The 24,955-nt window shown below is 42.8% G+C and overlaps 1 protein-coding gene across 2 annotated transcripts in view; it reads left to right on the top strand.

The window, feature by feature from the left end:
• LOC106613305 (neprilysin) overlaps window positions 1-9,091 on the top strand; it is an 80,735-nt gene extending 71,644 nt beyond the window's left edge. Inside the window, exons 12-23 of one of the 2 annotated variants that reach the window (XM_045724839.1) lie at window positions 1,538-1,631; window positions 1,752-1,880; window positions 2,307-2,405; window positions 3,373-3,450; window positions 3,675-3,778; window positions 3,927-3,985; window positions 5,294-5,413; window positions 5,519-5,652; window positions 6,009-6,074; window positions 7,066-7,161; window positions 7,600-7,676; window positions 8,504-9,091. In XM_045724839.1, coding sequence (XP_045580795.1) covers window positions 1,538-1,631; window positions 1,752-1,880; window positions 2,307-2,405; window positions 3,373-3,450; window positions 3,675-3,778; window positions 3,927-3,985; window positions 5,294-5,413; window positions 5,519-5,652; window positions 6,009-6,074; window positions 7,066-7,161; window positions 7,600-7,676; window positions 8,504-8,603 — 1,156 coding nt within the window. In that variant the 3' untranslated portion in view covers window positions 8,604-9,091. Of the gene's footprint in view, window positions 1-1,537; window positions 1,632-1,751; window positions 1,881-2,306; window positions 2,406-3,372; window positions 3,451-3,674; window positions 3,779-3,926; window positions 3,986-5,293; window positions 5,414-5,518; window positions 5,653-6,005; window positions 6,075-7,065; window positions 7,162-7,599; window positions 7,677-8,503 lie in introns of both variants that reach the window. The other variant, XM_045724838.1, reaches the window with a different exon arrangement.
• Window positions 9,092-24,955: the final 15,864 nt, after the last annotated feature.

Below are 24,955 nucleotides of genomic sequence, written 5' to 3'. Positions count from 1 at the left end.
GTACACGGATAATATTGACTCAACCCTATCCTAGCTAAGTACACGGAGAACATTGACTCAACCCTATCCTAGCCATGTACACGGAGAATATTGACTCAATCTACCCTAGCCAAGTACACGGAGAATATTGACTCAACCCTATCCTAGCCAAGTACACGGAGAACATTGACTCAACCCTATCCTAGCCAAGTACACGGAGGACACTGACTCAACCCTATCCTAGCCATGTACATGGAGAACATTGACTCAACCCTATCCTAGCCTTGTACATGGAGAACATTGACTCAACCCTATCGTAGCCAAGTCCACGGAGAACATTGACTCAACCCTATCCTAGCCATGTACACGGAGAATATTGACTCAACCCTATCCTAGCTAAGTACACGGAGAACATTGACTCAACCCTATTCTTGCCATGTACACGGAGAATATTGACTCAACCCTATCCTAGCGAAGTACCTGGAGAACATTGACTCAACCCTATCCTAGCCAAGTACACGGAGAACATTGACTCAACCCTATCCTAGCTTTGTACATGGAGAACAATGACTCAACCCTATCCTAGCCTTGTACACTGAGAACATTGACTCAACCTTATAAAGCCATGTACACAGAGAACATTGACTCAACCCTATCCTAGCCATGTACGCGGAGAACATTGACTCAACCCTATCCTAGCCATGTACATGGAGAACATTGACTCAACCCTATCCTAGCCATGTACATGGAGAACATTGACTCAACCCTATCCTAGCTAAGTACACGGAGAACATTGACTCAACCCTATCCTAGCCATGTACACGGAGAATATTGACTCAACCCTATCCTAGCCTTGTACATGGAGAACATTGACTCAACCCTAACATAGCCAAGTACACGGAGGACACTGACTCAACCCTATCCTAGCCATGTACACGGAGAATATTGACTCAACCCTATCCTAGCCAAGTACATGGAGAACAATGACTCAACCCTATCCTAGCCTTGTACACTGAGAACATTGACTCAACCTTATAAAGCCATGTACACAGAGAACATTGACTCAACCCTATCCTAGCCATGTACGCGGAGAACATTGACTCAACCCTATCCTAGCCATGTACATGGAGAACATTGACTCAACCCTATCCTAGCCATGTACATGGAGAACATTGACTCAACCCTATCCTAGCTAAGTACACGGAGAACATTGACTCAACCCTATCCTAGCCATGTACACGGAGAATATTGACTCAACCTTATAAAGCCATGTACACAGAGAACATTGACTCAACCCTATCCTAGCCATGTACACGGAGAATATTGACTCAACCCTATCCTAGCCTTGTACATGGAGAACATTGACTCAACCCTATCCTAGCCAAGTACACGGAGGACACTGACTCAACCCTATCCTTGCCATGTACACGGAGAACATTGAGAAAAGCACATCATTATAATATGATGATAAGCGTCAGTTATGCAAACATTGTAATTTCTAGTATATTGTAGATCAACTGTAGTTGCTGGTGTAGTGTTTCCATGTTGTTGTTTCCAGAGACCTGCAGAACTACATTGTGTGGCGTTTTGTCATGAACATGGTGGTGGGGCTGAGCAGGCAGTACAGGGACACCAGGAAAGCCTTCCGCAAGGTACAGACACGCCATCTACTCGTCCTTTCACTCTCACCTCCCTCCTTACTCTCTACATGTCACTATCTCTCTGGAGTGTGATGTCATCAGTGTGAGCCATGCCCTGCTGCCCCCCTGCAGGCACTGTACGGTACCACTTCGGAGGCGGCGGTGTGGCGGCAGTGTGTCATCTACGTCAACAACAATATGGACAACGCTGTCGGAAGACTGTATGTAGAGGAGGCCTTCTCTGGGGAGAGCAAAGAACTGGTGAGTTTAACGAGGGGGTGGGGGGAGAGTGTGTGTGTGTGTGTGTGTCCGTAAGCCTGTTCAGATCACCCATTGGCTGACACAATAGGGTCTCATACCGTTGAGTTTATGCTCACACAGATCGTGATCCAAACACATATTTTCTATGAAACGTTTAGTCAGGCCCCTGACATATACACAGCTATTTTAAGCTCATTTCAAGTTCACTCTAAAGCATTGTTTTCCTTAACATTCTGAAAGAAGAGATGCCTATCACATTCTGTTCCAGGGGAACCTGGTCTGAGATCCACAATAGTGACATTATCAGTACATGCTGATCTGTTTAAAGTGCGTGTGTGTGTGTGTGTGCGTGTGCGTGTGTGTGTGCGTGTGCGTGTGCGTGTGCGTGTGTGTGTGTGTGTGTGTGTGTGTGTGTGTGTATATTAGATGGAAGAGATGATATCTGTGATACGGGAGGTGTTCATCAGTAACTTAGACCACCTAAGATGGATGGATGTAAAGACCAAGAAGGCTGCTGAAGAGAAGGTGAGACTCACCTGCCATTTTGATTTCTACCTGTTGACCTCAGGCTGACCTGTTTTACCTGTCTCTGTTTTACCTCTGTCAACTGTCACAATCACAAGCTCAATTCATACATTCTGTTTTGTTATTCCCAGTGGTGGAAAAAGTACTCAATTGTCATACTTGAGTAAAAGTGAATGTCACCCAGTAAAATAGTACTTGAGTAAAAGTAAAAACAGAAATGGTTTTAAATATACTTAAGTATCAAAAGTAAATGGAATTTCTAAAATATACTTAAGTATCAAAAGTAAAAGTATAAACCATTTCAAATTCCTTGTACGGCACAAATTTCTTGTATTTTTTAAAATTGACAGATAGCCAGGGACACTCCAACACACAGACATCATTTACAAACGAAGCATTTGTGTTTAGTGAGTCCTCCAGATCAGAGGCAGTAGGGATGACCAGGGATGTTCTCTGTTTAGTGAGTCCTCCAGATCAGAGGCAGTAGGGACGACCAGGGATGTTCTCTGTTTAGTGAGTCCTCCAGATCAGAGGCAGTAGGAATGACCAGGGATGTTCTCTGTTTAGTGAGTCCTCCAGATCAGAGGCAGTAAGGATTACCAGGGATTTCTCTGTTTAGCGAGTCCTCCAGATCAGAGGCAGTAGGGATGACCAGGGATGTTCTCTGTTTAGTGAGTCCTCCAGATCAGAGGCAGTAAGGATGACCAGGGATGTTCTTATGATAAGTGTTTGAATTAGACCATTTTCTTGTCAAGTACTTTTTGGTGTCAGGGAAAATGTATGGAGTAAAAAGTACATCATTTTCTTTAGGAATGTAGTGAAGTAAAAGTAAAAGTTGGCAAAAATATAAATAGTAAAGTAAAGTACATATTCCCCGAAAAACTACTTAAGTAGTACTTTAAAGTATTTTTACTTAAGTACTTTACACCACTGCTTATTCCCCTCAAACTCTTCAAATCTTCTGTAGGCACAAGCTATCCGTGAGCGGATTGGCTACTCCGACAACATCAAGAATGACACTTACCTGAACAACGAGTATAAAAATGTGAGTGTTAAAAGGTGAAAGGACACGATAATGTATTTTGTCTGTAGACGTGGTACATTGAACACATGGTTCAAACTATCATATCTGATATCTGTCATTGTGTGTGTGTGTGTGTGTGTGTGTGTGTGTGTGTGTGTGTGTGTGTGTGTGTGTGTGTGTGTGTGTGTGTGTGTGTGTGTGTGTGTGTGTGTGTGTGTGTGTGTGTGTGTGTGTGTGTGTGTTAGTTGAGCTACAGTGCAGAGGAGTACTTTGAGAACATCCTTCAGAACCTGGAGTACATACAGAAGAAACGTCTGAGGAAGCTACGGGTCAAAGTTAACAAGGAAGAGTAAGATCCTCCCTTTCCAAAACCCATTGTCTGCGCTGGCGCAAAATAGCAGCCACAGCACTAATATTACAGCAGTGATTAACTTCTGATTAGTTATGAACTCCTCTATTCAATATCGTTGTGAAACGTCTTCGTGCCTCATCCCCAGATGGGTAACAGGAGCAGCCGTTGTGAACGCCTTCTACTCCTCAAGTAAAAACCAAATAGGTAACAGAGGCACCTATACTGTCACCTCTAATCATCTCTACTGTAAACTCCAATCACCTCTACTGTCACCTCTAATCACCTATACTGTCACCTCCAATCATCTCTACTGTCACCTCCAATCACCTCTACTGTCACCTCCAATCACCTCTACTGTCACCTCCAATCACCTCTACTGTCACCTCCAATCACCTCTACTGTCACCTCCAATCACCTCTACTGTCACCTCCAATCACCTCTACTGTCACCTCCAATCACCTCTACTGTCACCTCCAATCACCTCTACTGTCACCTCCAATCACCTCTACTGTCACCTCCAATCACCTCTACTGTCACCTCCAATCATCTCTACTGTCACCTCCAATCACCTCTACTGTCACCTCCAATCACCTCTACTGTCACCTCCAATCACCTCTACTGTCACCTCCAATCACCTCTACTGTAAACTCCAATCACCTCTACTGTCTTCTCCCATCACCTCTACTGTCATCTCTACTGTCTTCTCCCATCACCTCTACTGTCTTCCTCATCACCTCTACTGTCACCACTTCTATCTTCTCCCATCACCTCTACTGTCATCTCTACTGTCTTCTCCCATCACCTCTACTGTCACCTCCAATCACCTCTACTGTCACCTCCTACTGTCTCCTCCCAATCATCTCTACTGTCTCCTCCAATCACCTCTACTGTCTCCTCCAATCACCTCTACTGTCACCTCCAATCACCTCTACTGTCACCTCCAATCACCTCTACTGTAAACTCCCATCACCTCTACTGTCACCTCTACTGTCTTCTCCCATCACCTCTACTGTCTTCCTCATCACCTCTACTGTCACCACTTCAATCTTCTCCCATCACCTCTACTGTCATCTCTACTGTCTTCTCCCATCACCTCTACTGTCTTCTCCCATCACCTCCACTGTCACCTCTACTGTCTTCTCCCATCACCTCTACTGTCTTCTCCCATCACCTCTACTGGCTTCTCCCATCACCTCTACTGGCTTCTCCCATCACCTCTACTGGCTTCTCCCATCACCTCTACTGGCTTCTCCCATCACATTTACTGTCTTCTCCCATCACCTCTACTGTCTTCTCCCATCACCTCTACTGTCATCTCCCATCACCTCTACTGTCTTCTCCAATCACCTCTACTGTCTTCTCCCGTCACCTCTACTGTCTTCTCCCGTCACATATACTGTCTTCTCCCGTCACATCTACTGTCTTCTCCCATCACCTCTATTGTCTTCTCCCATCACTCTGAAGTTGAAAGATGTGAGATTATTTCTTTCTCCCTCCTCCTCCTTTCCTCAGTGTTCCCAGCTGGCATCCTACAGCCTCCATTCTTCGGTAAGGGCCAGACCAAGTCTCTGAACTTTGGCGGTATCGGCATGGTGATCGGACATGAGATCACACACGGGTTCGATGACAACGGTAAAACACACTGCAGAATGGACAGTCAAATTCAAAGTGTTGTTTCATGACATGTGGACTAGCTAGTCAGCTGTCCTAAACAGAGTTTATTTGACCTGTTGCCAGGTCGTAACTATGATAAAGATGGTGACCTGAAGGACTGGTGGACGCCAAGCTCCACCCAGAATTTTGTGAATCTGTCCAAGTGCATGGTGGACCAGTATGGAAGCTTCTCCTGGGACCTGGCCAACAGACTGAATGTATGTTTTACTCTCTCCTCCCCTCTCCTCTCCTCGCCTCTCCCCTCCACTCTCCTCCCCTCCCCTCCCCTCTCCTCCCCTCCCTTTTTCTTATTTGAATCTGTTTTCTCTCCTTTCTTTTCAGGAAATTAGTGCTGGGTTCACATTTATACTCCTCTGTCTCGTCACGTCTGCTCATCTCCTGTCCTTCCTTGACTTGTTCCAGTGAACAATAGCATTTGTTTTATGCTCTGAGAAAAATTGCCTTTTAACCCGCAGAGTGGAAAATGGTTTCCCTGGAATGGGATGTAGAACTGCTGAAATACAGCTCTAAATTACAGTCTGTATTCATCTGTCTTTTTGTTTTCTGTAAGCAGCTCAATGGGAATAACACTCTGGGAGAGAACATCGCAGACAATGGCGGCATCCGCCAGTCATACCAGGTAGGGATGCATACTGTAGCAAGACACATCTTACAGAAAAAATATGCACACACAATATGAAGACAGAGTCTTTTACCCCAGGCAAGAAATTGATTCCAGTAATCTGTTACACCATTTTCTCTATTTCTCCCTCAAATGTACATTGTTTTAGCATTTGATGATTAGCTATACGTCTGAATGACATGTTGTGAGATTAAATGAGATCGGATAGACTTGTGGGTAATTGCCATCTGCCAGTAATATTACTAATTACCATGTCCTCCTGCCAGCTCTCTGATTGAACAATTAGACATGCTCCCGGAGCATGGTGTGAGTAATGAGCAATGTGATTGGCCAACCAGGCGTCTCGGGTTAGTGTCCAGAGGGAAGACAAAGTGATGACAGAGGGATGCAGAACACTTCTTCACAGATTCTGAGAGCCCTATGCTTACTTTACACGTTTTCTAACAAGGTAGGAGAGTCTGAGATCATCTGATGTGATTGGTGTTAAATAAAGTACCTATCTATCTATTGTCAAGTATTAAAGACTGGTGTTGTAATGATTTCAGGCCAGAGAGTTTTGAAGTGGTGTTGTAATGATTTCAGGCCAGCGAGTTTTGAAGTGGTGTTGTGATGATTTCAGGCCAGAGAGGCTGGAAGTGGTGTTGTAACTATTTTAGGTCAGAGAGGGTTGAAGTGGTGTTGTAATGATTTCAGGCCAGAGTTTTGAAGTGGTGTTGTAACTATTTTAGGCCAGAGAGTTTTGAAGTGGTGTTGTGATGATTTCAGGCCAGAGAGTTTTGAAGTCGTGTTGTGATGATTTCAGGCCAGAGAGGCTGGAAGTGGTGTTGTAAGTATTTTAGGCCAGAGAGTTTTGAAGTGGTGTTGTAACTATTGTAGGCCAGAGAGTTTTGAAGTGGTGTTGTGATGATTTCAGGCCAGAGAGTTTTGAAGTGGTGTTGTAACTATTTTAGGCCAGAGAGGTTTGAAGTGGTGGTTGTGATGATTTCAGGCATACCTGAACTATGTGGAGAAGAATGGGAATGAGCCTCTCCTTCCTGGAATAAACCTCAACCATCAACAACTCTTCTTTGTCAACTTCGCCCAGGTCAGATGGACGGATGGATGGGTGGGTGGGTGGATGTATGGGTGGGTGGATGGGTGGGTGGGTGGATGTATGGGTGGGTGGATGAATGGATGGGTGGATGAATGGATGTGTGGGTGAATGGGTGGGTGGGTGGGATGAATGGATGGGTGGATGAATGGATGGGCGGGTGGATGAATGGCTGGGTGGGTGAATGAATGGATGTGTGGGTGGGTGGATGAATGAAAGGATGGGTGGGTGGATGAATGGGTGGGTGGATGAATGAATGAATGAATGAATGAATGAATGAATGAATGAATGAATGAATGAATGAATGAATGGGTGGGTGGGTGAATGAATGAATGGGTGGGTGGGTGGGTGGATGAATTGATGGATGGGTGGTTGAATGGATGGATGGATGGATGTCACAGACTATCTCACTCCCATCTCTTCCTCCTCCAGGTGTGGTGTGGAACACATCGACCAGAACAAGCTGTCAACTCCATCAAAGTAGATGTACACAGTCCAGGGAAGTTCAGGTACGATCTCTCACTCCTCATTCCATTCCTCTCCTGTATCAATCAATGCCACTTCCTCTTCCCCTCACCCCATCTCTGTCCATATTAACTCAATGCCACTTCCTCTTCCCCTCACTCCATCTCTGTCCATATTAACTCAATGCCACTTCCTCTTCCCCTCACTACATCTCTGCCCATATTAACTCAATGCCACTTCCTCTTCCCCTCACCACATCTCTGTCCATATTAACTCAATGCCACTTCCTCTTCCCCTCACCACATCTCTGCCCATATTAACTCAATGCCACTTCCTCTTCCCCTCACCACATCTCTGTCCATATTAACTCAATGCCACTTCCTCTTCCCCTCACCCCATCTCTGTCCATATTAACTCAATGCCACTTCCTCTTCCCCTCACCACATCTCTGTCCATATTAACTCAATGCCACTTCCTCTTCCCCTCACACCCATCTCTGTCCATATTAACTCAATGCCACTTCCTCTTCCCCTCATCCCATCTCTGTCCATATTAACTCAATGCCACTTCCTCTTCCCCTCATCCCATCTCTGTCCATATTAACTCAATGCCACTTCCTCTTCCCCTCATCCCATCTCTGTCCATATTAACTCAATGCCACTTCCTCTTCCCCTCACCACATCTCTGTCCATATTAACTCAATGCCACTTCCTCTTCCCCTCACTCCATCTCTGTCCATATTAATGGTTTGTGTTCCTCAGTGTCTCTGGTTTTCCTTATTTCATTTTAATGAGTGTCGGATTTAGACCTGGGACACCAGGTGTGGTGATTGCCTAGTCATTCTGGCCGATAATGACTATTTCATTTTCAGGGTTCTGGGGTCCCTCCAGAACTTCCCAGAGTTTGCCAAGGCCTTCAACTGTCCCAAGAACAGCTACATGGTGCCTGACAAGACTTGCCAAGTCTGGTGATACTGTAGTCCTGACACTAGCCTTGCACTGAGGCTGGTAGAGGGTGAGAGGTGGGCTTGTGTCCTCTTCCCCCTCATCACCTCATTTTCCCACTTGACTGTTAGAGCACTAGTCTGGGACAGGGATATGGTCGATGTTCCCCAGTTCACTGCAGGGTGGGACCAGGACTGCTACACTGATCGTACAGAACAACCAGCTTCAAGGGACTACAGAGGGCTGTTCATATCCAGCTCCCAGGCTCTTCACCCAATCACCCAGGTCACCGATTTCCACTGAATACAGTCACGCCAAATCACAATATTGTTGGGGGAGGGTTTGAAAATGTACTTTTGAATTACATTTTTCCCTTTGCATTTCAATCAGGATTCTTCTTTTAGACAGACAGACAGACAGACAGACAGACAGACAGACAGACAGACAGACAGACAGACAGACAGACAGACAGACAGACAGACAGACAGACAGACAGACAGACAGACAGACAGACAGACAGACAGACAGACAGACAGACAGACAGACATTTCCGATTTTTGAACCAGATCCATTATTCTAAACTGTCACTTTGTTTGTCCAAAATCTTATTTGTTTTACACGATATATAAACCAGAATGTATACTGTATATCAATACGTTCTAGATGACTATACATTGACAGTGATCGATACGGTCACACTGTATAGGGGGGATTTTATTGTATATATAAGAAAATAAACTTTCATTTGACTGAATATACACCACACACTGTTAACGCCAAAGATTTTCAATTTCAAATCCCCATATGAGCCTCTCTGGTTTCCAGCAATCTCAAATAATATTTTCCTGATTTAAAAACGGACCACGAATAACCTCTCTCTCTTCTCCCTCTTATCTCTCTCTCTCTCTCTCTTCTCTCTCTTCTCCCTCTTATCTCTCTCTCTCTCTCTCTCTTCTCTCTCTTCTCCCTCTGTCTCCTCTTCTCCCTCTTATCTCTCTCTCTCTCTCTCTCTCTTCTATCTCTTCTCCCTCTGTCTCCTCTTCTCTCTCTCTCTTCTCTCTCTTCTCCCTCTGTCTCCTCTTCTCCCTCTTATCTCTCTCTCTCTCTCTCTCTTATCTATCTTCTCTCTCTTCTCCCTCTGTCTCCTCTTCTCTCTCTCTCTTCTCTCTCTTCTCCCTCTCTCTCCTCTTCTCTCTCTCCTCTCTCTCTTCTCCCTCTGTCTCCTCTTCTCTCTCTCTCTTCTCTCTCTTCTCTTCTCTTCTCCCTCTGTCTCCTCTTCTCTCTCTCTCTTCTCTCTCTTCTCCCTCTGTCTCCTCTTCTCTCTCTCTCTTCTCTCTCTTCTCCCTCTGTCTCCTCTTCTCTCTCTCCTCTTCTCTCTCTCCTCTCTCTCTACTCCCTTCTCTTCTGTCTCTCTAATCTCTCTCTGTCTTCTCCCTCTTCTGATTCTCTCCATTTCTGTTTCTCACACACACACACACACACACACACACACACACACACACACACACACACACACACACACACACACACACACTGTTAATGTGAAAGATTTCCAATTTCAAATCCCTATATGAGCCTCTCTGGTTTCCAGCAATCTCAAATAATATTTTCCTGATTTAAAAACGGACCACGAATAACCTCTCTCTCTTCTCCCTCTTATCTCTCTCTCTCTCTCTCTCTCTTATCTATCTTCTCTCTCTTCTCTCTCTCTCTCTCTTCTCCCTCTTATCTCTCTCTCTCTCTCTCTCTCTCTTATCTATCTTCTCTCTCTTCTCTCTCTCTCCCACCTCTCTCTCTTCTCTTCTCGTTCTTCTCTTCTCTCTCTCTCCCACCTCTCTCTCTTCTCTTCTCATTCTTCTCTTCTCTCTCTCTCCCACCTCTCTCTCTTCTCTCTCCTCCTTCTCTCTTTTCTCACTCTTCTCTTCTCGTTCTTCTCTTCTCTCTCTCCTCACACACAGACACGGCATGTTCTCGCTGTTGATTCCATCCTTAGTGTGGTTTCTTGTAAATACAGATTTACTAAGTGTTTAGTTTCAGTATTTTATTCCTTTGTAAAAGAAAGCAGATAGAATCCTCTGTAAATCTGGTTGGTGTCACTGTATTCGTTTTGATTTTCTTTGTATGGGAAAATTAGGTTCAGTCCACAATGTGTTATGGGACTCAAAACATTACTGTTTCTCAAAATGTCACCTGTAAGTGTTGCCATGTCCACTCACACTGCTTTCTCTGTATATTGTACCCCCCCCCCCCCCCACACACACACACACACACAACCATTACACCTGTAGGACAGACAGATATACCTCAGTTGCCTGTATTTAGATACTTTGTAATTTAAAAAAAATCATGATGACAACAATGATGAGCATCTTGATGTTTTTTGCTTTAATAATAAATCCTTCAGGATCAGGTGGTATGTTTCACTTATTGTGTGTGGTACATGCTGCTTTGCTTTATCTTGAGAACTTGTTCTTGTTCTTTAACTTGAACTGTTCTCAACTGGCCTACATGGTTAAATAAAGGTTAAATAAAACATTACAAAAATTATGCGAGAGGGAGAGAGAGAGGGCGAGAGAGAGAGATGTAGAGGGAGATGGAGAGAGACAAAGGGAGAGAGAGGGAGACAGAGGGCGAGTGAGGGTGGGAGAGAAAGTGTGAGAAAGGGAGAGAAAGAGTGAGATAGAGAGGGAGAGAAAGAGACAGGGAGAGACAAAGGGAGACAGAGGGTGGGAGAGAACGAGAGACAGGGAGAGAGAGGGAGACAGAGGGCGGGAGAGAAAAAGACAGGGAGAGAGAGGGAGAGAGTGATACTGTACCATCAGGGTCTATTTGAGATGAAAACAAGTGGATGGACATCCTGTACAGCCAGTTACCAGGCAACACAGAGTTTTCCTTGGACTTTCCCCTAATCCCTGAGACAACCTGCGAGATGCAACTCTACTTTTTTCTATAATCTCATTGTGCTACTAATGGCAAGAGTGGTGCTGGCATATGTCTACCTCGAGTGTGTGTGTGTGTGTGTGGGGGGGGGGGGTGCTGGCTCTCATCCACCTCGACCAGGTGTGTGTACAGATCCCTTGGTAAATTGACTGTGATCATCCAAAACCTAAGTCTTAGTTACGCCAAATAAAAATGTTTAAAAAAATATTGGGGGGAGGGGGCTATACATTTGGGTGAGTTTATTAATAATTAACATCCAACCACATTAACCAACCACTCTCTCGCGGGAATTCCACTAACGGTCCGTATGTAGCCAAACTGCTGCTCATTCCGTTTGCTCGAAAATTTATTCATGATTTAAAGAAGTAGAGACCCATACCAGCTCTCCTGGTAGTACTGCTACTACCACCAACTACACCTGCACCTGTCAACAACACAAGTGGTTCTGTTTCCACCAGCACATCCAATGCTAGCATCAGTAAGTCTACATTTGTTGTTAGCCCTTCTAGCATGGACACTGATTGTTGGGAATCTAATTTAGCCAAAGAGCTACTGCACACTTACCCGGGAAAGCACAGAACAACAGACAGGGACGTTGGACCATCAAAGAGGCGCAAATATGATGAGAACCACATTGACACGTTTTTTTTTAATTGAGAGACGAGCTTAAAGTTTTCTTCACTGACCATAATTTTCACGACAACACACAGGTCTTTCCATCATTGTATGATTTTTTTGTGTGCAAATGAACTCAAGCTTATGGATAATGTCAAATGTGATATAACGAAGCATCTGAGCGAGTTGGGTGCGGAATTACGCAGGTACTTTCCCGAAACGGATGACAAAAACAACTGGATTCGTTAACCCTTTCATGCCCTGCCTCCGGTCCACTTACCGATATCTGAACAAGAGAGCCTCATCCAAATTACAACAAGCGGTTCTGTGAAAATTGAATTGAATCAGAAGCCACTGCCAGATTTCTGGATAGGGCTGCGTTCAGAGTATCCTGCCTTGGCAAATCGTGCTGTTAAGACACTGTTGCCCTTTGCAACCACGTACCTATGTGAGAGTGGATTCTCGGCCCTCACTAGCATGAAAACTAAATACAGGCACAGACTTTGTGTGGAAAATGATTTAAGACTGAGACTCTCTCCAATACAACCCAACATTATAGAGTTATGTGCGTCCTTTCAAGCACACCCTTCTCATTAACCTGTGGTGAGTTATTCACAATTTTTGATGAACAAATAAGGTTTTATATGTAAGATGGTTAAATAAAGAGCAAAATTATTGATTATTATTATATTATTATTTGTGCCCTTGTCCTGTAAGAGCTCTTTGTCACTTTCCACGAGCCGGGTTGTGACAAAAACTCTCTCATTCTTATGTTTAATAAATTGATTGTATAGTGTGTGTGATTGGCAGACTTACAATGCTTGTAACGGTCGTCGTATGTAATGGACCAAGGCGCAGCGGGTTGAGTGCTCATTTTAACTTTTATTAGAACACTGAAAAAACAAAACAAGAAAACGAACGAACAGTAATGCAGGCTACACACACACACACACACACACACACACACACACACACACACACACACACACACACACACACACACACACACACACACACACACACACACACACACACACACACACACACACACACACACACACACACACACACACAGCTATGCAAAAACAACTTCCCACAAACCATAAGTGAAAAAAGGGCTACCTAAGTATGACTCCCAATCAGCAACAACGATGTACAGCTGTTCCTGATTGAGAGCCAGGCCAACATACCAGGCCAACAAAGAAATACACAACCTAGAAAATCATAGAAATACAAAACCAGAACAATACCCAAAACCCCGGAACACATAAAACAAACACCCCTCTTACATAAATACATATCCCAACAAACCCCGAACCACATAAAACAAACACCCCCTGCCACGTCCTGACCAAACTATAATAACAAATAACCCCTTTACTGGTCAGGACGTGACAATGCTGGAAAAAAACACAATTTTAGGGTGTGCGGACCCTGGTGCTAGAGGGGGTCCGTTATATGTTTCAAGGGGTATGGGACAATAAACAATTTGGGAACCACTGACCTAAATCAATAGTTTTGGTTTGATTGTGACATATTTTGATACTTTAAGGCTTAGGGAGAAACACGACTCCAGGACTGTGTCCCTCCACAACTCAAGTTGTTCACCATTGATTCTAAGTGAGTGAATAGGGCATTTTGGCTGCGTTGAGACTAGAGGAGGCTGGTGGGAGGAACTATAGGAGGATGAGCTCATTGTAATCGCTGGAATGGAATTAATGGAAATAAAACACATCAAACAAATGGGAATCAGGTTTGACTCCGTTCCATGAATTCCATTCCAGCCATTACAATGAGCCCATCCTCCTATAGCTCCTCCCACCAGCCACTGGTTGAGACATGGGTCACATCCACCTGTTCCGTTGCATACATCAACCAATGGTTGTGTGCTAGTTTAATCAACTGCTTCATCGACTGACAGATTGCTATATGATGATACGTAAGTGTTGTGAGGTCTGAAATGTGTCAGCAACGCCTGGGCAGAGGAATGCACCCACAATTTGACAGTGTGAGCCCTCCTCCCCTGAGACTGGTTTGTGGAGAGTGTATCTGCGCTATCTTAATGGCCGCCCCAGGAAAATGTTAAATATACCCCACACTGCCCTGAATAGAACCACATTTGTTGGCACTCAGGAAAGAAAGACACTGACACAGGAGGGGTAGAGAGATAGGAGTACTGAGAGAAGAAGACAGAGGGAGAGAGATAGGTCTACTGAGAGAAGGAGATAGTGGGAGAGAGATACGCCTACTGAGCGAGAAGATATGGAGACAGAGGGAGAGAGATAGGTCTACTGGGAGAAGAAGAGAGTGGGAGAGAGATAGGCCTACTGAGAGAAGGAGAGAGTCAGCGAGAGATAGGTCTACCTAGAGGAGGAGAGAGTGGGAGAGAGATACGCCTACTGAGAGAAGAAGATATGGAGACAGAGGGAGAGAGATAGGTCTACTGAGAGAAGAAGAGAGTGGGAGAGAGATAGGCCTACTGAGAGGAGGAAAGAGTGCGAGAGAGATAGGTGTACTGAGAGGAGCAGAGAGTGGGAGAGAGATAGGTCTACTGAGAGAAGAAGTGATGGAGACAGTGGGAGAGAGATAGGCCTACTGAGAGAAGGAGAGATGGAGACAGAAGGAGAGAGTTAGGTCTACTGAGAGGAGGAGAGAGTGGGAGAGAGATAGGTCTACTGAGAGAAGAAGTGATGGAGACAGTGGGAGAGAGATAGGCCTACTGAGAGAAGGAGAGATGGAGACAGAGGGAGAGTGATAGGCCTACTGAGAGAAGGAGAGACACAGAGGGACAGAGATAGGCCAACTGAGAGAAGGAGACAGTGACAGGTCAATGGTAGGTTATGGGGGTACTCTTTGGGGAGATTCACCTACAGCTCACCTCTTGGCCACAGTACAGTAGACTATATGATCATTGACATTGACCCTTTCTCTCTCAGCTCATTCACTGTCAAGCCACTAACACCTCTGTCTGATCACAGCCAAATTACGTTGTTCCTCAAAAGAACAGACATGGAAACAACCACACATTCACAGCCCAGTAAGCTGTACAACATCAGAAATTCATACAGATGGGCACAATACACCACAGAAGAATACTAGAAAGCAACCTGGAACCAAAATATCCAAACACTCTTAGATAACTTTCTGGATATCACATTCACTCACAGTAAAGAAGGCATCAATCTAGCAGTAAAAAACATCAACTATATATTCAGGCAAACGGCAAAAGAAGCACAATTGAAATTGATAAAAACAAAAAACAAAAAAGATCACAGATGACAACTGGTTTGATGCAGATTGTAAAATTATAAGGAAAAAACTTAGAACACTATTCAACCAAAAGCACAGAGACCCAAATAATGGTGAATTATGCCTTCACTACTGTGAGACTTTAAAACTCTATAAACGTACACTCAGAACCAAAAAAGCACAGTACAACAGCAAGCAGCTGACACTAACTGAGGAGTCAATAAACACAAACAACTTCTGGCAAAATTGAATAAAAAAAAAATAAATCTAAACAAGAGGAATCAGCGATACAAAATGTTGACGTATGGACGACCCATTTTAAAACACTCTACAACACCGTTCAAATTGACACAAACGCAGAACAACGCCAAATTCATGAGAAGTTGAATGGATTAGAAAAAGCTATAAAGGACAATCAAAATCCATTGGACTCCCCAATTACTGACCAGGAGCTCTATAAGAAACTTCAGGCTCTCAAATTTAAAAAAGCATGCGTACCTGATGGCATCCTAAATGAGATGCTCAAACTCACTAGTGCAACATTTAATTTGGCTTTATTAAAACTGTTTAATTTGATCCTGAGTGTAGGTTATTTCCCTGACATCTGGAATCAAGGACTCATAACCCCAATCTTTAAGAACAGAGACAAATTTGACCCTAACAATTACAGAGGCATTTGTGTGAAGAGTAACCTGGGGAAGGTTTTCTGTAGTATTATCAATGTAAAAGTTCTAAACTTCCTTAATAAGCACAACGTCTTGAGTAAAAGCCAAATTGGATTTATACCAAAACATCGCACGACTGATCATATTTACACCCTACACACCCTGATAGATAAACATGTCCACCAAACTCATACCAAAATATATGCTTGCTTTATCGACTTCCAAAAAGCATTTGATTCTATTTGGCATACAGGACTGTTCTACAAAGTTATTGAAAGTGGTGTAGGGGGTAAAACATATGACAGAATTAAATCGATGTATACTGGCAATACGTGCAGCATTAAAATTGGTAAGAAAAGAACAGAATTCTTTAACCAGGGGTGGGGCCTTCGCCAGGGTTGCAATCTGAGCCCTGCACTCTTCAATATTTACATCAACGAATTGGCCACTATTCTAGAAAAATCCTCAGACCCTGGTGTTAGTCTCCACAATTCAGAAGTTAAATGCTTACTCTTCGCAGATGACCTATGCCTGCTGTCACCCACAGCACATGGCCTACAGCAGAGCCTGGACCTGCTAGAGCAGTACTGCCAAACCTGGGCCCTGGCAGTAAACCCCAAAAATACAAAAATAATGAGAGAAGATCCAGATCTCAGGGAATTAGAAAGACCTCTCTGATGAGGATAGGCTACTCGTTCTGTTGGGGGAGGACGCAAAGAGCTGTGGGTTGGCAGCGCACTACATTGCTGCCTGCCATACGTTGAGGGACAGTGTCTGACAGACCAATCAACCTGCACATGTACTCTACTGTATGCTTATTGTTATTGTTGAATGTATGGTTATTTTGACCCTTGGTTATTGTTGTTACTGTTGTCTCATTGACAATTTTGATTCTCATTTTTATTTATTTTTATATTGTAAATATCCAAAATAAGCTTTGGCAATATGTACATTGTTACATCATGCTAATAAAGCGAATTGAATTGAATTGAATTGAGAGGGAGAGAGATAGGCCTGCTGAGAGAATGAGAGAGGGAGAGAGTACGGCCTACTGAGAGAAGGAGAGAGTGACAGAGAGGGAGAGAGATAGGCCTACTGAGAGAAGGAGAGAGGGAGAGAGTATGGCCTACTGAGAGAAGGAGAGAGTGACAGAGAGGGAGAGAGATAGGCCTACTGAGAGAAGGAGAGACAGGGACAGATCGGTCTACTGGAAGAAGGAGAGATGGACAGAGATAGGCCTACTAAGAGGAGACAGCGGAAGAGAGGGAGAGAGATAGGTCTACTGAGAGGGGACAGCGGGAGAGGGAGACAGATACAAGGAAACAGATATATAAAGGGAGAAAGCAGAGAGATATACAGAAAGAGAGAGGGTGGCAGGAGTAGTGAGACATTTGTTGTCATAGTTTTTACAGCCAGCAGAGAGAAAATCAAATATGAACCTCCAGCCCTCCCTCCATACCCAGGTCAGCAATCAGTGAACTTCAGCATATCTCTACATGTGTCTCGACCTCTGTCCCTCCATTCCTCCATCTCTCCCTCCTCTCCACCACCTCTCTCTGCCCCATCATCAGGACCCACTGTTATATTCATATTAATTCAGCTTCAGACATGCATTTTATTGATTTTTGTATTTATTCCAGTTCTAATGGTTATAATGCTTTTTCTCTCTCTCTTCCATCTCTCTCTCTCTCTCTCTCTCTCTCTCTCTCTCTCTCTCTCTCTCTCTCTCTCTCTCTCCCTCTCAATTCCATTCAATTCAATTCAAGGGGCTTTATTAGCATGGGAAACGTGTTAACATTGCCAAAGCAAGTGAGGTAGATAATATACAAAAATGAAATAAACAATAAAAATTAACAGTAAATATTACACAAACAGAAGTTTCAAAAGAATAAAGACATTACAAATGTCATATTATGTATATATACAGTGTTGTAACAATGTACAAATGGTTAAAGTACACAAAGGAAAATAAATAAGCATAAATATGGGTTGTATTTACAATGGTGTTTGTTCTTCACTGGTGGCCCTTTTCTTGTGGCAACAGGTCACACATCTTGCTGCTGTGATGGCACACTGTGGTATTTCACCCAGTAGATATGGGAGTTCATCAAAATTGGGTTTGTTTTAGAATTCTTTGTGGGTCTGTGGAATCTGAGGGAAATATGCGTTTCTAATATGGTCATACATTGGGCAGGAGGTTAGGAAATCCACCTCATTTTGTGGGCAGTGTGCACATAGCCTGTCTTCTCTTGAGAGCCAGGTCTGCCTACGGCGGCCTTTCTCAATAGCAAGGCTATGCTCACTGAGTCTGTACATAGTCAAAGCTTTCCTTAAGTTTGGGTCAGTCACAGTGGTCAGGTATTCTGCCACTGTGTACTCTCTGTTTAGGGCCAAATAGCATTCTAGTTTGCTCAGTTTTTGTATTAATTCTTTCCAAAGTGTCAAGTAATTATCTTTTTGTTTTCTCATGATTTAGTTGGGTCTAATTGTGTTGCTGTTCTGGGGCTCTGTGGGGTCTGTTTGTGAACAGAGCCCCAGGACCAGCTTGCTGAGCGGACTCTTCTCCAGGTTAATCTCTCTGTAGGTGATGACTTTGTTATGGAAGGTTTGGGAATCGCTTCCTTTTAGGTGGTTGTAGAATTCAACGGCTCTTTTTTGGATTTTGATAATTAGTGGGTATCGGCCTAATTCTGCTCTGCATGCATTATTTGGTGTTCTACGTTGTACGCAAAGGATATTTTTGCAGAATTCTGCATGCAGAGTCTCAATTTGGTGTTTGTCCCATTTTGTGAATTCTTGGTTGGTGAGCTGACCCCAGACCTCACTACCATAAAGGGCAATGGGTTCTATGACTGATTCAAGTATTTTTAGCCAGATCCTAATTGGTATGTTGAATTTTATGTTCCTTTTAATGGCATAGAATGCCCTTCTTGCCTTGTCTCTCAGATCGTTCAAAGCTTTGTGGAAGTTACCTGTGGCGCTGATGTTTAGGCCAAGGTATGTATAGTTTTTTGTGTGCTCTAGGGCAACAGTGTCTAGATGGAATTTGTATTTGTGGTCCTGGTGACTGGACCTTTTTTGGAACACCATTATTTTGGTCTTACTGAGATTTACTGTCAGGGCCCATGTCTGACAGGGCTCGCTCTCTCTCTCTCTCTCTCTCTCTCTCTCTCTCTCTCTCTCTCTCTCTCTCTCTCTCAAATTCAAGCTGCTTTATTGGCATGAAAAACATTGTGTCAATATTGCCAAAGCAAGAAGGTATACAACATACATTATAATACAATTATAAACAATAACAAATAATAATATAAAATGGTAGTTAACAATAATACAAAATTAAATACAAAAATAACAACAATAAAATGGTAAAAGTCAATAGTAGAAATGTAATAAATATAAAAATCTAAATATGGAAAATGAATCTATTACTAACTTATAACTAAATAACGGTCATCTTCACCATTACATCAGTACTACAACTACCATCGTCATTACCACTACTACTACCACCTCCACTACTAAACTGCTATCATTACCATTACCACCCATACCACTACTACTACTACCACCACCATCACTAAACTGCTATCATTACCATTACCACCCATACCACTACTACCACCATCACTAAACTGCTATCATCACCATTACTACCCATACCTCCAACACATCACTAAACTGCTATCATTACCATTACCACCCATATCACTACTACTACCACCATCACTAAACTGTTATCATTACCATTACCACCCATACCACTACTACTACCACCACCATCACTAAACTGCTATCATTACCATTACTACCCATACCACTACTACTACCACCATCACTAAACTGCTATGATTACCATTACTACCCATACCACTACTACTACTACTACCACCACCATCACTAACCTGCTATCATTACCATTACCACCCATACCACTACTACCACCACCATCACTAAACTGTTATCATTACCATTACCACCCATACCACTACTACTACTACCACCATCACTAAACTGCTATCATTACCATTACTACCCATACCACTACCACTACCACCACCACTACTAAACTGCTATCATTACCATTACCACCCATACCACTACTACTACCACCACCATCACTAAACTGCTATCATTACCATTACTACCCATACCACTACTACTACCACCATCACTAAACTGCTATGATTACCATTACCACCCATACCACTACTACTACCACCACCACTACTAAACTGCTATCATTACCATTACCACCCATACCACTACTACTACCACCATCACTAAACTGCTATCATTACCACCAAGCCCTCTCCAAAGTGGGCTTGGTGGTAAGGTGTATGACTTAATAAAATGTATGTACACAGAAAACAAGTGTGCAATAAAAATGAAAAACCAAAGAAGATAATTATTTTCACAATTTTACCACTACTATTTGGAATGATAAACAACAATAATAATAGTAATAACAATAACAGTAATAACAATAATAGTAATAATAAGTAAGTTACTGCTTACTATGCAGATGTTATCATTCAGTGTCCCTCATGCTATGGCAGGCAAATACATATTTGGCTGCAAGAGGAGCCATTGCTCCTTTGCCCATGAGTATTTTTAGTGTTTCCTCTGGGTTTAATAAGTTAAAATTTGGAATAAACGTAGTCATTTCTGTGAATAATGAATCTCTTTGTGAGGAATATTTATCACAGTAAAGGAGAAAGTGCATCTCTGTTTCTACCTCCCCTGATTTGAGGTGACCACATACACGGTCCTCTTTGGGTAGCCATGTCTTTTTATGTCTGCTGGTTTCTATTGCCAATTGGCGGTCACTCAGCCTGTACTTGGTAAAGATCTGTCTCAGCTTCATATCTCTGACAGAATAGAGATAATTAGCCAATTCATATTCTCTGTTTAGGGTCAGAGAGCAATTTAGTCGGCTTTGGGATTTTGTTTCGTTTTTTTCAATGTTGTAAATATGACTCCTTTGATTGGTTCATGATTTTACTTATTATAATTCATTCTTTTGAAGCAGTGCTGGTGTCAGCTTGGTTGGTGAGGTCCAACACCAGCTGACTGAGAGGGCTCGTTTCTGGGCTCAGCTCCTGGGTTTGAAGTGCTTTAAATTGCAGACTTGCATTTGGACTTGAATTTAGATGTAGCCAAAATGTTAATGATCTTTTCTGTATTTTCATTACTACCTCTCTCTCTCTCTCTCTCTCTCTCTCTCTCTCTCTCTCTCTCTCTCTTCCATCTTTCTCTCTCACTCTCTCTCTCTCTCTCTCTTCCACCTCTCTCTCTCTCTCTCTCTCTCTCGCTCTCTCTCTCTCTCTCTCTCTCTCTCTCTCTCTCTCTCTCTCTCTCTCTCTCTCTCTCCACCTCTCTCTCTCTTTTCCATCTCTCTCTCTTCCACCTCTCTCTCTTCCATCTCTCTCTCTCTCGCTCTCTTCCATCGATCTCTCTCTCTCTCTCTCTTCCACCTCTCTCTCTTCCATCTCTCTCTTCCACCTCTCTCTCTTCCATCTCTCTCTTCCACTTCTCTCTCTCTCTTCAATCTCTCTCTCCCCTAGAAAGAGGGCGCGTGTGGAGAGTGGGGAGAGGTTTACTGATATGGATGTTGACTTGTTAAAATCCATCAATGAAAGGCTTGCCAAACTTGATATCTTGGATATATTACGAGAGGACATCAATGCATTATGTGCTAGTTTAGAATTCAGCCAATGTCAGATTGATGATCTAAGCTAAAGGGAACGCGGAGCTGAAAGGTACTGTAGACTCTATTCATAGCAAGGTGGAGGTGGTGCAAAGGGAGAACAAACAACTTAAAGAAACCTTGCTTGATGTACAGTGTCGATCAATGCGGGACAATGTAATATTTTCAGGGATACCGGAGAATGACAACAGCAGAGGCTGTGAGGACACAGTCCGAGACTTTATGTCAACTCAACTAAAACTGCCCACTGATGTTGTGCGTAATGTCACTTTCTCCAGAGTCCATAGAATAGGTAAGGCCTCTGGAAATAGGCCACGGGCTATTATTGCATGTTTTGACAAAATTAAGCAAAAGGAAATGACGAAGAACATGGGCAGAGAACTCAGAAACACTGATTTTGGAATGAATGATCACTTCCCCACCGAGATCAATGAAAGGAGAAAAAATATCCCATCATGAAGGAAAAGCATTGCCTGAATCAACGAGTCTCCATGGTGATGGATAAACTTTATATCAACGGGCAATTGTATCGGGACTCTAGAGTGACTCCCTGGCTATTTTAATTTCATGTTCAAATCTGAGTTTGTTGTAGTGTATCATGACACCTTCAACTATAACGAATACATGCTCTATGCTATGTTCATGATCTGTTGATCTCCACTTGACAAGGAAAGGGTTGCATATAGCTCAGGTTAATGTATGTAGCCTTTCTAACAAAATACATTAGGTTTTTAACTTGGTCAACATAAATAATAATCATATTTTGGCCTTGACCGAAACGCATTTAGATGCTTCTGTAAATTATGGGCAAATTAACATTCATGGATATAGTCTACTGAGAAGGGACAGGAATCATGGATATAGTCTACTGAGAAGGGACAGGAATCATGGATATAGTCTACTGAGAAGAGACAGGAATCATGGATATAGTCTACTGAGAAGGGACAGGAATCATGGATATAGTCTACTGAGAAGGGACAGGAATCATGGATATAGTCTACTGAGAAGGGACAGGAATCATGGATATAGTCTACTGAGAAGGGACAGGAATCATGGATATAGTCTACTGAGAAGGGACAGGAATCATGGATATAGTCTACTGAGAAGGGACAGGAATCATGGATATAGTCTACTGAGAAGGGACAGGAATCATGGATATAGTCTACTGAGAAGGGACAGGAATCATGGATATAGTCTACTGAGAAGAGACAGGAATCATGGATATAGTCTACTGAGAAGAGACAGGAATCATGGATATAGTCTACTGAGAAGGGACAGGAATCATGGATATAGTCTACTGAGAAGGGACAGGAATCATGGATATAGTCTACTGAGAAGGGACAGGAATCATGGATATAGTCTACTGAGAAGGGACAGGAATCATGGATATAGTCTACTGAGAAGGGACAGGAATCATGGATATAGTCTACTGAGAAGAGACAGGAATAGGAATGGTGGGGGTGTAGCTCTGTACATTCAGAATCATATACCTGTTAAGAGGAGGGATGACCTTAATGTATGTCAAATAGAGGCACCATGGGCTCAAGTACATCTGCCTCACCAGGCAGCCATATTGGTGGGATGTGTGTATAGACCTCCTAGCTTCTAAGGTGTCCTATTTGGATGACTTATGTACTGGGTTTGACCAGGCCACAGATAGCAACAGAGATGTATTTATCTTGGTTGATTTTAATATAAATTGGAAGGATCACAATAATTCGAATAGAACAAAATTGATGAGATATGCCAAGAACTGTGGTTTGAAACAAATGGTTAATGATACTACTAGATCGTCAATTAAGTTGGGTCATCGTTCAGACACATGCATTGATCTGATTTTCTGTAATATACCATTGCAATGCTTAAAAGCCAGAACAATGCCAGTGGGCTGGACAGACCATAATATTGTGACCATAACCATGAACACCAAGGTTCCAAAGAAACCCCCTAGGATTGTGGTCAAGAGAAATTTTAAAACGTTTAATCATGAGCTATTTCTAAATGATTTGGCTGCTGTACCCTGGGAGCTGATTCCTCTAGAGGATGATTTAAACCACACTACAGAATGTTTTACTGATTTGCTCAATGATGTAATGGACCACCATGCCCCTATAAGAAAGAGTACAGTTGGTGCTCGTCCATCTCCATGGATTGATGATGAACTGGGTGAGGCTTTTTCTCAAAGAAATATGGCAAAAGTCTTAGCAACCAAGTCAAAATTAGAAATGGATGAACAGAATTATAGAACATAATGTAATTATGCAGTTAAATTGAATCGAAAGAAAAAAAAGTTATTTTACAACAATGCTTTTATTGATTGTAAAAATTATTGTAAAAAGGTTTGGAACACAGTTAAGGGCTTACTTGGTACATCTATCTCATCATGCCCATCTAGTGTGGAGGTTGACGGGAGAATAATAACAAAACCAGTTGATATTGCCAATAATTTTGCAGATTTTTTTACAAAGAAATTGAATTTACTGAGCAACAATGTAAACATACATTCTTCCAAACAAGCTATTGTCCAATGGATTCATGATCATGTTATGAGCAACAAGATCTGCACTTTTTAGTCTACAAACAGTGTCAGTGGAGGAGGTGTTAAACCTATTGAAGTCATTACCCGATGGTCAATCTACAGGTTATGGTCTTATGGACAATGTTTTACTTCGCTGTGCTGCTCCCCAGATTACAGTTCCACTGAGATACATATTTAATTGGTCACTGGAAAAGGGGATGTTTGTAAATGTATGGAAGCATGCGAAACTGTGTCCTATTCCGAAAGACAGCAAAGAACCCGCTACTCCTGCCAATAGTCGACCAATTAGTCTACTCCCTTCACTCAGTGAGATATTGGAGGATATTGTGAGTAGACAAATATGGGAGTACATGGAAAAGAATGATCTGATTACAGCCAATCAGCATGCTTATTGCAAAAACCATTCCACTACCACTGCATTGGTTGACATGACTGACTAGTGGTTCAATGCTATGGATAATGGCAAGTTTGTGGGTGTACTATTTTTAGATTTCAGTGCAGCATTTGATTTAGTGGACATTAAATAATTTTGACAAAATTAATGCATTATGGTTTTAAGGAGGTAGCATTGAATTGGGTACAGTCATATCTAACTGACAGGAAACAGTCCATCTATATCAATGGTTCATTTTCTTCCCCTCATGCGTTAAATTGTGGAATACCG

This window comes from Salmo salar, chromosome ssa09 (assembly GCF_905237065.1).
Source record: "Salmo salar chromosome ssa09, Ssal_v3.1, whole genome shotgun sequence".
NCBI classification, from domain to species: Eukaryota; Metazoa; Chordata; class Actinopteri; order Salmoniformes; family Salmonidae; genus Salmo; species Salmo salar.
This window is presented reverse-complemented; position numbering and strand designations above follow the sequence as displayed.